This window comes from Triticum urartu, unplaced genomic scaffold (assembly GCF_003073215.2).
Source record: "Triticum urartu cultivar G1812 unplaced genomic scaffold, Tu2.1 TuUngrouped_contig_709, whole genome shotgun sequence".
Lineage (NCBI taxonomy): Eukaryota > Viridiplantae > Streptophyta > Magnoliopsida > Poales > Poaceae > Triticum > Triticum urartu.
In genome coordinates, this window is record NW_024117906.1 from 2,679 (window position 1) to 20,163 (window position 17,485).

Genomic DNA, 17,485 nt, shown 5'->3' on the forward strand with positions numbered 1-17,485 from the left:
TTCAGAGGAGGATACCATATCATCATACTACATCACAATCATTTTAACGCAATATTGATATCCAAGATAAATCATTATCCACTAATAGCTACTTATGCATGGCATGAGAAACTATAATCTCTAATTGTCATTGCAAACATGTTTAATCATAATGGGCTAAATCATGGATACTAGGTTAAACATATTTACACAAACGGAACAAGTCGAGTTCATACCCATTTCTCTCTGCCACGGCCAGTTCATTGAATATCGTCATTATTGCCTTTCACTTCACGACCGAACGATGTGAAAATAATAATAGTGCAAGAGTGTCGTGGACTAAGCTGGAATCTGCAAAACATTTTATTCAATAGGAGAAGACAAGGTAAAATGGGCTCTTTATTAGATCAACCGTTATTCATATGAGAGCCACTCAACATTTTCATCGTGGTCTTCTCCTCGGTAAGACTTGAATAAAAAGAAAAGAAATTCAGAGAAACACACTGAAATGTTTTTGGAGTTTTTGGTTTTCTTGAACAAGCAATTAAAAGGGAAAAGCAAAAACGAGAAAAACTATGTACACGGGAAAGCTCCCAACAAGCAAAAGAAGAACAAGGAAATCTTTTTGGGTTTTCTTTTTAGTACTACAACTAAGCATGCATAGAAAGTAAACTAACTACAACTAATTTGTTTTTTTCTAAAGTTTTTCAAACACACAAGAAGAAAGCAAGAAAAATAAATCTAAACATGGATGATACAATGAAGAAGTGTGAACACCGACAGATTAAATAAGTGAACGTGAATGTAATGTCGATGGAAAACACGTACTTCCCCAAGCTTAGGCTTTTGACCTAGCTTGGTAATCAATCAGAAGCCTGGAGGCTCACGGAGACAAGTAGACCGACTCCTGCCTGCATCTACTACTATTACTCCACCCATCAACTGCTATCCAGCATGCATCTAGGGTATTAAGTATAAAACAGAGTAACGCCTTAAGTAAGATAACATGATGTCGACAAAGTAAACCCAATCAATATGAATAAATCCCTGTCGTTTTACACTTAATGGCAACAATATAAATACATGTCTTGTCCCCTACCTTGTCACTGGGATATAGCACCGCAAGATTGAACCCATTACAAAGCACCTCTCCCACTGAAGATAAATCAATCTAGTTGGCCAAACCAAACGGACAGATCGAAGAGAAATGCAAAGCTATAACAATCATGCATAATAAAGTTCAAAAAAGACTCAATTCATATTCATGAATAATCTGATCATAAAACCACAATTCATCAGATCCCAACAAACACACCGCAAAAGAAGATGACATCGTATAGAACTCCAAGAACATCGTGGAACATTGTATTGAAGATCAAAGAGAGAGAGAGAAGAGGCCATCTACTTACTAGCCATGGACCCGTATGCCTGTGGTGAACTACTCAGGCATCATCGGTAGGGTAGCAAGGATGATTTATAAGCCCTTCGTGTTCGATTCCCCCTATGACAGAGTACCGAAAAAGGCCTCTAGATGGGATCACGGAAGAACAGAAGCTTTCGGCGACGGAAAAAGTGTTTCGGGTGGCTCTCTAGTATATTGGAAATATTTTGGAATTTATAGAGGCAAAATTAGGTCAAGAGGCGCCACGAGAGGCCCACAAGCTCAAGGGGCGCGCCCTATGAGCATGTCGCTCCCTCTTGACTCTTCTGGTCTTCTCCCGAACCTTCATGGGTCCCTTCTGGTCCAGAAAAATCACCGTAAAATTTCATTGTGTTTGGACTCCATTTGATATTGATTTTCTGAAAGCCAAAAACAAGCAAAAACAGCAACTGGCACTGGGCACTAGGTTAATAGGTTAGTCCCAAAAATGATATAAAATAGCATATAAATGCATATAAAATATTCAGGATTGATACTATAATAGCATGGAACAATAAAAAAACTATAGATACCTTGGAGACATATCATTGTTCAAGAGCACAATGATAACATTCTTGAGGGCAAGGATTCCATCAATGTTGCACTAAAGACCCCAAGTACTGGGGGCAACAAGAGAAAACAAAGTCACTTTTGCACAATTATTAGATAAATTGCAAAAGAAGAGTGAACAGAAAAGTGCTTATCAGCCAAGTAATTCAAAAGCATCAAGATCACCCCCTAGGTGCAAATCTGAGGATCGGTTTTGGCAAAGTGATAATTTTAATACAAGATATTCATATCCTTATTATGGGCTGCCAATGTCGTGAATACCCCCCTATGCTCATGTAAATCAATATCCATCATGGGGCAAGTATGATACAAGGGAACACTCTCCATCTTATTCTAGACCATATCACCAACATTATGCACCTTCAAGAACATAAACATGTGATGAACAATCACATGTCGAAGACCGGTTCAGTCATAAGAAATAGGTCCAAAGCTCAAGGAATAATAGAGAGGTGGTCAAGCAAGTTTACCATGTTATAAGAGATGGCCATAAGAGTGCTACTTCAGATTTGATGTCAAATGAAAAAGAGCCAATTAAAGTGTTGGCGTTGGCTACTAAAGCCAATGAAAAAAGTCAATCAAGTGCCAAATCTGAAGATAAGAAGTTTGGAGTGTGATGTGTACATTTTGCATCATATTTTCCTACTGTTATTTTTATCGTTTTGAAGTTCTATTCCACTTTTTGATGCAATTCTAATGCCTTTCTCTCTTAAATTGCAAGTCACATCACAAGAGGGAGATTGTCGGTAGCTAGAATTCTGGACCTGAAAAGAGTTACAATGGAGATAGCTATCCTTTGGAGGTCCAAATGACCTGAAAAGTTAGAGATTTATTTTGGAATATAAACAAATACTAGAGGAGAAATATACCGGAGAGGACCTAGCATGGCCCACAAGCTTAGGTGGCTCCCCCCTGAGGCGTGCCATGTGAGCTTGTGGGGCCCATAGAAGGCCTCTGAAGCCCATATCCTAATATATGAAGCAATTTTTCCTAGAAAAAAAATCATAAGAAGACTTTTAAGATGAAGCATCGCCGTCTCGAGGTGGAACCTAGGTAGGAGCACTTTTGCTCTCTGACAGAATCCAGAGCGATTTCCCGAGGATACTTCCTTCTGGGAGGGAAAAATCGAAGCCATCGTCATCACCAACGCTCCTCTCATCGTGGGAGGACTCATCTCCATCAACATCTTCACCAACACCATCTCACCTCCAGACCCTAGTTCATCTCTTGTATCCAATATTTGTCTCAAACCTCAGGTTGGCACCTGTGGATTGTTAGTTGTTGATTACATCTCATAGTTCATGCTAGTTGGTTTACTTGGTGGAAGATTATATGTTTAGATTGTTAATCATATATTTATCTCTTGTGATCATAAACATGAATATGATTTGTTAGTAGTTCCGTTTGTCCTTGGGAACATGGGAGAAGTCTTCTTATAAGTAATCATGTGAAGTTGGTTTTCGTTTAATGTTTGAATGATGTGTTATGTTGTTCTTCCTCTAGTGGTGTCGTGTGAACGTCAACTACATGACACATTACCATGCTTGGTCCTAGGGGAAGGCATTATGAGATTACTTAGTAGATGATGGGTTGCTGGAGTGACAGAAGCCTGAAACCCAGTTTATGAGCTATTCCGTAAGGGGATGATTTGGATCCATATTTTCATGCAATGGTTAAATTTATCTTAATTCTTCTCTTGTAGTTGTGGATGCTTGCAAGTGGAGGTAATCATAAGTAGGTTGTTTATTCAAGTAAGAACATGACCTCAGCACCGGTCCACCCACATAAGGGCATATCCAAGGCGAACCCGCAAACCTCCCGCATCCGTCCGAACTACGATGTCCGGACCGAGGAAGCCATCCAATGTGGGCGTGTATCGGTCCGAGGGGCGGTCCAGACACGATTTCTCCTACAAAATGGAGACAATGTGATGGAGATTTGTGGGAGTCCGGACACCCAAAATGTAGGACTCCGACACCCCCGGCCCACCCATTCCCCCTCCCGGTGCCATTTCCTTCCACTCTGCCCCTTCTCCCCTTGCTTTGCATCCACACCCTCCACCTCCGCGTCGATGTTGTACGTCTTTGGCCTCCACAAAGGCATTGCCGAACGTCCGCAACCAACACCGACACGCCCGCTCACCGTTAGGACGAAGCTTTCCACTCTAGAGCCGTCTGTACCCAGGTACACTCCGCCCCCGTCGACGACCTCCATGGCGGACAGCACGCCCCGCAGGTGTTCTCTCAAATGCCATTGAGCTTATTTTCAAATGCTATGTCATTTTTAGGGTACGAAGGATGGTCAACTACTCAACCATGGAGGATGAGTAGTTGTGCGATGTGTGGTTGGCCGTATCTACCGATTTCGTACGAAGGAGCAGAGGCCAGCCCTTCTGGGTGCAAGTGCATGAAAAGTTTCACGCGTGAAAGCACATTGCGCCCTACAACATGTACATCATTCAACCACGGAATATGAGGTCATTGTCGTATCGCCGGCTAGCGTTGGATGGCGTCCTCCCGCATCCGTGTCCACGGACTGGCCTCCCCTATCCGCGGATGGATGCAGGACGAAATTTGCGGGTTGCCGTTGGAGATGCCCTAACAAGTTATCAAAGTAGTGCACATGAGTCAATGAATCATGATGAAGTTAATAGATAAAATGTCCATGTGTCCTCGAGAATGCTTTAATCACTATAAGAAGTACTTCCGGCTTGTCCTTTGTAATAAAAATGATTGAGGCATCTTGTTGCATCTTGTTACTTTTGTTACTTGTCACTTGTTACGAGTTATCTTGATATCAAACTATGTGTCACAACTACTTTATAACACTTGCATAGAATACCTTGCTGAAAACCGCTTATCGATTCCTTCTACTCCTCGTTGGGTTTGACACTCTTACTTATCAAAAGAACTAAGATTGATCCCTAGACTTGTGGGTCATAAGAGTGCACAAGCTAAAACAAGAATTGCCATTGCTTGAAACAAAATCATAGCCAGGGCGCCCACTCAGCTTATTGTATTGGCAAAAAAAGAAATTGCAAAAGCTAAGTGCACAAGAACTTGAAAAGAGAAACATGGCATGGGTTCCCAAAGGAGTTACTCTAAGCAAGAATAATCCGCAAGCTTCCAATTGGAAAAAGGGTTGCAAAGGTGAAGAAGGAAAAGAGTGAAAACTATGAACAACCAAGCCAAAAGTTTGCATCCACACATCAAAATCTATTGTTCACACGTTATCCATATTCTTCAACTATGGCATTAATGCATATGCCATGGAATTCATCATTAGGTTCACACATTATCCATATTCTTCAACTATGGCATTAATGCATATGCCATGGAATTCATCATTGGGTATGACTGATACCCTCCATGGGCTTATTTTGATCCATGAGTGCAATATAATTTCTTATCGTGAAAGGGTATTACCAAATCATCATGTGTTCGATTAACTACACTTTTCTTGCTAATATATATGTCCGATACAGAATTATCGCCCTAAGAGTAAAGATGGACGATATGTACTTATCACCCTAAGAATAAAAATGACCAGTGGAGTGTTGACATCGCCCTTAGAAGAAGCTCCGTCCAAGTTATTTTTTTGCACACAAGGTTTGCCCAAAAACAGGGGGCATCTTCCTTTTTTTGTTTGGACAAATAAATTTTTATTATCATAACTTACAAAAAATCACTATAGCTAAATGATGCTACTTGAAATAATGTTGTGGTGTAAATACTCCTTATTATTACAATCTAGTATTAAAATGGGTCGGCCCAATTTGCTGAATGAAACATTTTTTGAACAACATGTGGATCCCGAGGGATTTGGACATTTCATTCATAAAGTAACGATACAACACTAAGCACAAAAGGACCCAAAGAAAGTAGGAATTACAAGCAAGTCCCTAGACTTTTGCAAAAAGGACCCCAGCTGTGAACAAAAAACGTGATTGAGTCCGTCGCCTCCACACCGGATTCTCCTGGCCATCGCCGAGGATGATGCCCATGTTGCCAGTGAAACATGAGCCCGGTCAGTATTGGACCATTGGACCGGCTCATGTCCCTCAGTAGAAGAGAGGGGCCAGCAGGACCAAGTCCGGGCCGGAGTGGGCCGGTCCATTCCCATCCTGATGAACTACTGAATGATCTTGTGATCTTCATGTGTATGATGGACGTGCATCGATTTACGTGGATTTGAGGGTTTCGATATGAAAAGTGCGACTGTCGGAGAAGACTTTCGAGGGGTCGTTCGATGATGTCTGTGGTCGTGCCCGGGCAGATCCGCAAAGTCATGCCCGGGCGAATCCGCAAACATTTAGTGTTTGTGTGTGGGAGAGGGGTTATTTTACCAAGCCCAACTATAGGTGCTCTTAGGACAACTCCAATGCGGGGACGCATTTCCTCCGCTCGCGTCTATTTTTGTCAGCGTGGACATAAGCTATGGCCCAGTGCAGCGACACATTTCACGTTTCTGCCGGTTTCGTGTCCGCGTGAACCCAATTCGAGCCCAAATCTAGGCCGAGTTTGTGTCCCCATGGACAGGCGACATATGCACCGTGCGTCCCCTCGATGTCTGCCTCGGGCACACGTGACAGCCACCCAATGACTAGCTCTGGGTCCTTTTAAATGCCACACGTGCAGGGCAGACATCGAGCTCGTCTTTCTCCTCCTTGGGGAAAGAGTATCTGGTGATACGAGAGGCTAGGTGCTCCCATGATACGAGATGACACGAGCCGTTGGATCTGAAATCCAAAGGTTGAAGGATAGGCTACTGAAACTTTTCATAAAAGACCTCTAGAAATCTGATATTCAGGCACAAGTCTAGAAGCTCATCCTGTGGCCCTTGAATTTCAGATCCAGCGACCCGCGTCGTCTTCTATCACGGGAGCACCGTAACCTTCGGTATCACCCGCAGACCGCCATCGCCCATGTCGCAGACCGCCCGCTTTGCTGTTTTGCCACTGCACGGAACCGATCGCTGCGGCTGGGACCAAAGGCAGCAACCCATTCACGAATCACGATCGAGGAGGTGTTCGAGCCCCCCTGCGACGACGGTGGGTGCATCTACAGTAGCCCCACGTCATCGGTTACTGGGAGGAGAGCCCAAGGAATCCCACATCCAGCTACGGAGCCTTGCGCATCCCGAGAGAAAAGGACATCACAGTCCAATTAATGTACCCGTCACAGAGCTGTCAAAGCCCCATCGAATCACACATTGCATGTCACGCACACAGACCCATGCACAAAGGAGGCGAGAGAGGTTTTGCCCAGAAAACACGACTCGCACGGTCACGCGGCTGTCATTCGCGTAGCCAGCTAGGGCTAGCACATTTACAGGCTACGCTTGCTACAGTAGGCTACACACGAGCCACACGGCGTAGCCAGCTGCACTAGGCTACACACGAGCCACAAGGCGCAGCAGCAATTACGCCCTTGTGCCTAGGCAAGAAGGCAGTCCATCCCACATGAGAAAGAACACTTGCACACAGGGCCGGGAAAACTCACCCAAAAGGAGAAAGTAGACAATGCACACGAAAAGGACTTGTCGCATTTACTTGACTTGCCAAAAACACGGTAGAATTTTCCCCATCCTTGCCCAAAAAGACAGCTCCGGACACGTCGAGGTGTCACGGTTGGTCTTTTTCGCGTACCAAAATTTGCCTAGCAGCTAGGGAAGAGAAAAGCCAGCCAGTTACTTACACCTATACCGATCGCCGTATTGCCCTACCACTGTCTAGCTAGGACGAGTACGTAATAACATATCTGAGTTTATACGTATTTAGGCTACGCACGCACGTACGTGCTACCTCTAGCGCCGTACGGTGTGTAGAGGGTAGGTAGTGCTAGGGGGAGGTGGCCGCGGCCGGGTCGACGCAGGTGGCGACGGCGACGGAGAGCTGGTAGGGGAACGAGTTGGAGTACTCGAACGAGATGGTCTCGCCGGCGAGGAGTGGCTGGCCGTCGTTGAGGAGGCAGTCGTCGCGCGCGAGCCGCCGGAACTTGCGCGGGTCCACCAGGCTGACGGAGCTGAACCAGCCGCACCGCACATGGATGCCAGCGATCGCGCAGTCGCCGTCGCCGCCTGAGCACCGGTTCATCACATCCACCGTGTACGCCGGCACCCCGCTCGGCAGCGTCGTCCCCCGGCCCTGGTAGATGGCGATGTCCTCCTTGCCGGCGCAACCCTCGTCCACGCGGTGCGGCCGGACTGCGCCGAGGTCCACGTCCGTGCCTGCAAAAAGGAGACGGCCCCACATGTCATTCACTGCGCAGGCAGGGCTAGGACAGAATGGAATGTGAGAGATTTCAAAACAAGATGGAATCAATGGCCAACTGGCATCAACCCAAAGGGCCCGTATCCGAGGACAAAGCAAAAGAAGGGCGCTGGGCCCACGCGACAGGCTCAAAGTACCCCCACGCCTGCGCGGGCAGAAGCAGAACCAGGGTCCACGAGTGCAGACACTGGTCGGGACGAGAAGGCTGGCCAAAGCATCATTGACCGGATGATCGGAGGGTGCATTAACTACCTGCCGGGCGGAGGACCTTGCGGGGAAGGACGGCGCGATATGGCGGGCGCGGAGGAGCCGCCGAGGAGCCGGGGGTAGGGGCGGGAGCGGCGGGCGTCGGCGAGAATCCTGCAGCAACAGACGGAGCCAGGAAAAATCGTTAGCTCAGGATTCGAGTGCAAACAATAGGCAAGAGTAGGACTGCGCGTGTGCTACAGTACATAGATGGACATGGACAGACAGGATGGACCCGGTCATGAACTTGGAAAGTAAAGCCACCCGAAGTAGAACGACGATCTTCTTTCCAACAAACAAAATTTCCAGATTAATCAAGTCCCGGGATCTTAACAAACACCCGAACCACACGGAGCGCAGGAACACTTCGTTGCGATTTATCAGAAAATCAATCCTTGTAAAAGTAGTACAATGGCACCGCAATAAGTGCCAGTTGGGGAGGAATTTAGCCGAACGCGTACGAGGGTTCAAATCGTAACGCGAGTCCGTGTGATTTGTGAATGGAAAAAACGAAACGTCCAGACGAGTAGTACTGCAACATGGAAGCCTGTGGCAAAACAGAAAAAAGGAGAGGGAGTGTTGAGAGACAAGGTTATCGACCTGCGTCGACGGAGGCGGGCGCGAGAGAGACGGAGGCGGGCGCGAGGGAGACGGAGTCGACGGACGCGGACGCGAGGGAGACGGAGCAGAGCGCGGCGAGCAGTACGACGGCCCATGCTGCGGTCGCACGAGCCGCCGGCGTAGCGGACGAAGAGGACGCCCTCATCTCGCTGAGACCCTGGGATAAGACGAACACCAGAGGAAAACATGGAGATCAACGACAATACAGATCTAACAAGTCGACATAATAAATAGCAGCAGCGATGGAGGAGGCAGCAAAGCAGCAGGTAGCAGCGTCGGCACGGTCGGGCCTCGCTCGCCGCCATCGGCTCGCCCCTGCGGGAGCTCCAATCGCCGCGCGCCTCGGCGGAGAACGCTGCGGCGGGACACGCGCGTGCACGCCTAGGGGTTCACGCGCCACGCCACCAAATGGGCCGGGAGCGGGAGACAAGGAAGGAGGAAGGCGCTCGCGTGCGTACCTGGAGACGGGCTCGACGACGGTGCGGCTGTCGCCGGCGAGGACTGCGCGCGGCGGCTGCTTTGCGGGGTGGCGTGGCCGGCGGGTACGTCCGTGCGGGAGAGTAGTAGTATCTGGTAGGGGCTGGGCTGCCTCCGAGGCGAAATAAATCTCTCTCGCACGTGTGGGGCAAGCGGACGAGGAAGGGAATGTGGGTGATGCGGCGGTGGAATTGATAGAGACCCCTGTAGCGTGCGCGCCGCCAACAAGGGAGGGAGGGAAGGGGCTGGGTTTGGTTTGGGTTTGGGCGCGGTGGTGGGGGGGGGAGGGAGGGGGAGGGGAGGCCCAGGCCAGGGGACCAAACGAAAGCGATCCGGTCTGGCTCGCTTCTGGCCAAGGCAAAAGTGTGTCATGCCGGGGGAAAAAAGCTCTGGGCGTTTTTGGCGACTTTGCTGGCTGCGAGAGAGCTTTCTTTCTCTGCTGCTCCTTTTGATCTGTTGCTCCCTTCCGGTGGATCGACGCCCAGCTGCTCTCTTTTGCTGTTCCCTTCCGTTGCTTCGACTCCAGTTTCATTTTGAAATCGTTTGGACTGGACGACGGATGGTAGAAGGGGGTTCGTGAATTCAGTAGAGCGGGAATGTTGCTTTTTCATGAATACGCAAGATTCATTTCATTAACAGGTAGCGAGTGAAACAACTACGAGCGGCAAGTCACAAAACTACCTAGTTTTTCTCGCAAAAACAAAACTACGTAGTTTAGCCTTTTCTTTTTCGCTTTGTGCGTTTTTAAGTTGTGATATTGGGCCGCACCGGTCAGGATATTTTTTTTTTGAGCATCAGTACAGACACAAGCGCTCATATACACGCGCATACACTCACCGCGCATCGCCGGAAATCCTGAAATAAATCCAGGAATAATGCGAGCATCAGGATTTGAACCCTAGTGAGTTGGGGATACCACTGTCCACCTAACCAACTCAAGCACAGGTTGATTCGCACCGGCCAGGATATTTAGGGGAGGAATTAACTCGAGGTTACCCCTTGTGGGGACTTCTGGGGTCATTTTGATGACTTATTTTTGAACATCAGTATAGACGCAAGCGCTCATACATACGTGCATACAATCACCCCTATGAACGCACACACGCACATCCTATCCCTATGAGCACCTCCGAGAGACTGAGCCGGTATGTCATTTCGAAATTTATGAAGTCATCGTAGGCGCCTTGTCGTCGACGGGAACGTCTCCTCCCACTGAAAGTGCATTGCCGAAAATCCTGAAATAAATCCAGAAATAATGCGAGTACTAGGACTTGAACCCTGGTGGGATGGGGATACCACTGTCCCTCTAACCATCCAACCAAAGGTTTGATGACTTGGGAGCACGACAACCAGTGCGTCTAGTCGCCCTCACATGTTCCTGCTAGGTGCATCATTTGGATTTTTTTATTTCTCTACACGTGTTTTCATATTTTATATGAGTTTTTTGGGAGGTTTGACTTTTCAGTTTTCGCCTAGTTTTCCTAAATTTTGGAGAATTTACTCGTATTTGCTTCTCGTGTAAGCAAATTTATGCTTCCACAAGAAAAATCATGTAAGTATAGATTTGCTCCCGTAAAATACATAGTTGTGCTTCTCAACAAAGAGAAAATCTGTCTTTTCATGAGAAGCACATATTTCCTTCTCGTGGAAGCATAAATTTATTTCCTCGGAAGCACAACTTCTCCGAAAAAGGGGGGAAACATGGTCTGTGCTCTAATTGCAACCATGCTTCCAGGCTTCGGTGTTCTCTTCCTTTTTTGTATTCAGTTTTTTTGTGCAAATCTTTTCTTTTTGCTTTTCTTATTATGATAATGTAGAAATGCTTTTTCGGTTTTTGATTTTTTCCTGATTTCATTTTTTTGTTTTTTCGTGAAAAAAGTTCAACGAAATCTATTAACAAGGTGTCTAGTTTCAAAGACCTCTAAGCGACAAATCCAATAGTGAAAAGTGATCGATATTTGGGCGCATGGTTCAAGAGATAAAACGTTTTCAACAAAATGAATCTATGAAAAATAAAAATTCTCTGATTGCAATAAATGGCGCACATGCAGCGCGTCATTTGTTAAACAAAGAAGGTGGGTGAGTGCCATTTGCAGGGGGTACCCCTTAACTAATGAGCAACTAACTCGAGGTTACCCATTTGAAGGAGATTATGTTGAGACTGGGTTTTCATCAAAATTGGGTGAACTTTATTATGCAATGCGTCTCAACTGTCAAATACAGAGTAAGGATTAATGCAGAGGAGAGTGAGACCTTTAAGCCTACAAGGGGATTGAGGCAGGGTGACCCGGTATCACCATAAATTTTCTTGTTGTGCACGGCGGGGTTGAATGCTCTACTTACACATGCAGAGAAAAATGGAAATATCTTAGGGATAAAAGTTTGTAGAGATGCCCCGCCCATCACAAACCTTCTTTTTGCGGACGATTCTTTGATTCTAATGAAAGCAAACCAACGCAGTGCGGATGCTCTGAAGTCAGCACTAGATTTATACTGTGCAGCATCGGGTCAGTTGGCAAGCGTTGGAAAATCTAGCATTTTCTTTAGTCCCAATACGAAGGTGGAGATTAGAGAACAATTGTGTACAACGCTGAATACAAAGACGGAGGCCCTAGATATAAATATTTAGGTTTGCCAGCAAATGTGGGTGTGGATAAAACAGATTGTACCCAATTTTCGATTGAACGAATTGTTAAGAAAATTAGTGGGTGGAAAGAGAAATTACTGTCTACTGAGGGGAAGGAGATCCTGCTCAAAGCTGTGAACCAAGCCATACCTACATATGCAATGTCGGTCTTTAAAATTCCTAAAAAAAGTTATAAAGGAATCATTGACGCGACTAGGCATTTCTCGTGGGGAGACGAGGAGAACCAGACGAGGATGCATTGGATGCCCTAGTGGAAAATTGTTGGGGAACACAGTATTTCAAAAAATTTACCTACGATCACGCAAGATCTATCTAGGAGATGCATAGCAACAAGCGGGGAGAGTGTGTCCATGTACCCTTGTAGACCAAAAGCGAAAGTGTTTTAGTAACGCGGTTGACACCTTGATCTCCATCGTAGCATCGTTGTCGTCTCGCCAACTATTGCTTCTACGACTATCGCTACCGCTTAGTGATAAAGTAAAGCAATTACATGGCGATTGTATTTCATACAATAAAGCGACAACCATATGGCTCTTGCCAGTTGCCGATAACTATTACAAAACATGATCATCTCATACAACAATTTATATCAGCAGTCTTGACCATATCACATCACAACATGCCCCGCAAAAACAAGTTAAACGTCATCTACTTTGTTGTTGCAAGTTTTATGTGGCTGCTATGGGCTTCTAGCAAGAACTATTCTTACCTACGCATCAAAAGCACAACGATTTTTCGTCAAGTCTGCTGTTTTAACTTTCAACAAGGACCGGGCGTGGTCAAACTCGATTCAACTAAAGCTGGAGAAACAAACCCCACTAGCCACATGTGTGTGAAGCACGTCGGTAGAACCAGTCTCATGAACACGGTCATGTAATATCGGTCTGGACCGCTTCATCCAACAATACCGCTGAATCAGAGTAAGACATGCTGGAAGCAGTATGACTGTTATCGCCCACAACTCATTGTGTTGTACTCGTGCATATAACATCTTACGCATAGACCTGGCTCGGATACCACTGTTGGCGAACGCAATATTTCAAAAAATTTACCTACGATCATGCAAGATCTATCTAGGAGATGCATAGCAACGAGCGGGGAGAGTGTGTCCACGTACCCTCGTAGACCAAAAGCGGAAGTGTTTTAGTAACGCGGTTGATGTAGTCGAACGTCTTCGTGATCCAACCGATCCAAGTACCAAACGCACGGCACCTCCACAATCAGCACACGTTCAGCTCGGTGACGTCCCTTGTACTCTTGATCTAGTTGAGGTCGAGGGAGAGTTCCGTCAGCACAACGGCGTGGTGACGGTGATGATGAAGTTACCGACGCAGGGCTTCGCCTAAGCACTACAACGATATGACCGAGGTGTGTAACTGTGGAGGGGGGCACCGCACACGGCAAAAAGATCAACTTGTGTGTCTATGGGGTGCCCCCTGGCCACGTATATAACGGAGGGGAGGGAAGAGGTGGCCGGCCCTAAGGGGGCGCGCCAGGTGTGGGGAATCCTACTAGGACTCCCTAGTCCAAGTAGGATTCCCCTCCTATTTCCTATTCCTAGTAGAAGGAAGGAAGGAGAAGGAGGAGAGAAGGAAATGGCCCCCCCAACCCTAACCCAATTCGGATTGGGCTTGGGGGCGCGCGCCAATCCTTGGTCGGCCTCCTCTCTTCCACCACTAGGCCCATGAGGCCCAATAACTTCTAGGGGGGTTCCGGTAGCCCCCGGTACTCGGAAACTCATCCGAAACGACCTGAACCATTCCGGTGTCCGAATGTAACCTTCCAATATATGAATCTTTATGTCTCGACCATTTTGAGACTCCTTGTCATGTACGTGATCTCATCTGGGACTCAGAACAAACTTCGGTCATCAAATCACATAACTCATAATACAAATCGTCATCGAACGTTAAGCGTGCGGACCCTACAGGTTCGAGGACTATGTAGACATGACCGAGACACATCTCTGGTCAATAACCAATAGCGGAACCTGGATGCTCATATTGGTTCCTACATATTCTACGAAGATCTTTATCGGTCAAACCGCATAACAACATACGTTGTTCCCTTTGTCACCGGTATGTTACTTGCCCGAGATTTGATCGTCGGTATCATCATACCTAGTTCAATCTCGTTACCGGCAAGTCTCTTTACTCGTTCCGTAATGCATCATCCCGTGGCTAACTCATTAGACACATTGCTTGCAAGGCTCATAGTGATGTGCATTACCGAGAGGGCCGAGAGATACCCCTCCGATACACAGAGTGACAAATCCTAATCTTGATCTATGCCAACTCAACAAACACCATCGGAGACACTTGTAGAGCATCTTTATAATCACCCAGTTACGTTGTGATGTTTGATAGCACACAATGTGTTCCTATGGTATTCGTGAATGAAATATGCCCTAGAGGCAATAATAAAGTTATTATTTATTTCATTATATCATGATAAAAGTTTATTATTCATGCTAGAATTTTATTAACCGGAAACATAATACATGTGTGAATACATAGACAAACAAAGTGTCACTAGTATGCCTCTACTTGACTAGCTCGTTGATCAAAGATGGTTATGTTTCCTAGCCATAGACAAAGAGTTGTCATTTGATTAACGGGATCACATCATTAGGAGAATGATGTGATTGACTTGACCCATTCCGTTAGCTTAGCACTTGATCGTTTAGTATGTTGTTATTGCTTTCTTCATGACTTATACATGTTCCTATGACTATGAGATTATGCAACTCCCGTTTACCGGAGGAACACTTTGTGTGCTACCAAATGTCACAACATAACTGGGTGACTATGAAGGTGCTCTACAGGTGTCTCCGAAGGTACTTGTTGGGTTGGCATATTTTGAGATTAGGATTTGTCACTCCGATTGTCGGAGAAGTATCTCTGGGCCCACTCGGTAATACACATCACTTAAGCCTTGCAAGCATTGCAACTAATGAGTTAGTTGCGGGATGATGTATTACGGAACAAGTAAAGAGACTTGCCGGTAACGAGATTGAACTAGGTATTGAGATACCGACGATCAAATCTCGGGCAAGTAACATACCGATGACAAAGGGAACAACGTATGTTGTTATGCGGTTTGACCGATAAAGATCTTCGTTGAATATGTAGAAGCCAATATGAGCATCCAGGTTCTGCTATTGGTTATTAACCGGAGACGTGTCTCGGTCATGTCTACATAGTTCTTGAACCCATAGGGTCCGCACGCTTAAAGTTCGATGACGGTTATATTATGAGTTTATGTGTTTTGATGTACCGAAGGTAGTTCGGAGTCCCGGATGTGATCACGGACATGACGAGGAGTCTCAAAATGGTCTAGACGTAAAGATCGATATATTGGACAACTATATTTGGATACCTGAATGGTTCCGGGTGAGATCGGGATAATACCGGAGCACCGGAAGGTTATCGGAACCCCCCGGGAGGTATATGGGCCTTAATGGGCTTTAGTGGAAAGGAGGGGAAAGGAGCAAGGGAGGGGGTGCCCCCCCCAAGCCCAATCCAAATTGGTAGGGGGGCGGCCCCCCTTTCCTTCCTCCCTCCTTCCTCTTCCTTCCCTTGAACACTGAGACCGAAAGGTCGAGCGTGAATCATATAGTAGATATGATCAACATAGTGATGTTCACCATTGAAAACTACCCCATTTCACGTGATGATCGGTTATGATTTAGTTGATTTGGATCACGTGATCACTTAGATGATTAGAGGGATGTCTATCTAAGTGGGAGTTCTTAAGTAATATGATTAATTGAACTTAAATTTATCATGAACTTAGTACCTGATAGTATTTTGCATGTCTATGTTTGTTGTAGGTAGATGGCTCGTGCTGTTGTTCCGTTGAATTTTAATGCGTTCCTTGAGAAAGCAAAGTTAAAAGATGATGGTAGCAATTACACGGACTGGGTCCGTAACTTGAGGATTATCCTCATTGCTGCACAAAAGAATTCGTCCTGGAAGCACCGCTAGGTGCCAAACCTGCTGCAGGAGCAACACCAGGTGTTATGAACGTCTGACAGAGCAAAGCTGATGACTACTCGATAGTTCAGTGTGGCATGCTTTACGGCTTAGAACCGGGACTTCAACGACGTTTTGAACGTCATGGAGCATATGAGATGTTCCAGGAGTTGAAGTTAATATTTCAAGTAAATGTCCGGATTGAGAGATATGAAGTCTCCAATAAGTTCTACAGCTGTAAGATGGAGGAGAATAGTTCTGTCAGTGAGCATATACTCAGAATGTCTGGGTATAACAATCACTTGATTCAACTGGGAGTTAATCTTCCAGATGATAGCGTCATTGACAGAATTCTTCAATCACTGCCACCAAGCTACAAGAGCTTCGTGATGAACTATAACATGCAAGGGATGGATAAGACGATTCCCAAGCTCTTCGCAATGCTAAAGACTGCGGAGGTAGAAATCAAGAAGGAGTATCAAGTGTTGATGGTCAATAAGACCACCAGTTTCAAGAAAAGGGGCAAAGGGAAGAAGAAGGGGAACTTCAAGAAGAACATCAAAGAAGTTGCTGCTCAAGAGCAGAAACCCAAGTCTGGACCTAAGCCTGAGACTGAGTGCTTCTACTGCAAGCAGACTGGTCACTAGAAGTGGAACTGCCCCAAGTATTTGGCGGATAAGAAGGATGGCAAGGTGAACAAAGGTATATGTGATATACATGTTATTGATGTGTACCTTACCAGAGCTCGCAGTAGCACCTGGGTATTTGATACTGGTTCTGTTGCTAATATTTGCAACTCAAAACAGGGACTACGGATTAAGCGAACACTGGCAAAGTACGAGGTGACGATGCACGTGGGAAATGGTTCCAAAGTCGATGTGATCGCCGTCGGCACGCTACCTCTACATCTACCTTCGGGATTAGTTTTAGACCTAAATAATTTTTATTTGGTGCCAGCGTTGAGCATGAACATTATATCTGGATCTTGTTTGATGCGAGACGGTTATTCATTTAAATCTGAGAATAATGGTTGTTCTATTTATATGAGTAATATCTTTTATGGTCATGCACCCTTGAAGAGTGGTCTATTTTTGATGAATCTCGATAGTAGTGATACACATATTCACAATGTTGAAGCCAAAAAGATGCAGAGTTGATAATGATAGTGCAACTTATTTGTGGCACTGTCGTTTGGGTCATACTGGTGTAAAGCGCATGAAGAAACTCCATACTGATGGACTTTTGGAATCACTTGATTATGAATCACTTGGTACTTGCGA

At 45.9% G+C, this 17,485-nt stretch overlaps 1 protein-coding gene across 1 annotated transcript; it reads right to left on the reverse strand.

Annotated features, from left to right (window-relative positions):
* Positions 1 to 7,491: 7,491 nt before the first annotated feature.
* Positions 7,492 to 9,810, reverse strand: LOC125531433 (TPD1 protein homolog 1A-like). The gene is made up of 4 exons (XM_048695841.1): positions 9,566 to 9,810; positions 9,087 to 9,264; positions 8,493 to 8,600; positions 7,492 to 8,197 (listed from the first exon to the last, which is right to left on the reverse strand). The coding sequence occupies exons 2-4, from the start codon at positions 9,250 to 9,252 to the stop codon at positions 7,809 to 7,811; spliced, it is 663 nt and encodes a 220-aa protein (XP_048551798.1). The 5' UTR covers positions 9,253 to 9,264; positions 9,566 to 9,810; the 3' UTR covers positions 7,492 to 7,808.
* Positions 9,811 to 17,485: the final 7,675 nt, after the last annotated feature.

Coding starts and splice junctions, on each gene's coding strand:
- LOC125531433 (XM_048695841.1), bottom strand. CDS start 9,252: ATGAGGGCGTCCTCTTCGTCCGCTACGCCGGCGGCTCGTGCGACCGCA. Junction 8,601..9,086: donor GCCCGCCTCCGTCGACGCAG/GTCGATAACCTT, acceptor CTGTTGCTGCAG/GATTCTCGCCGACGCCCGCC. Junction 8,198..8,492: donor CAAGGTCCTCCGCCCGGCAG/GTAGTTAATGCA, acceptor TCCTTTTTGCAG/GCACGGACGTGGACCTCGGC.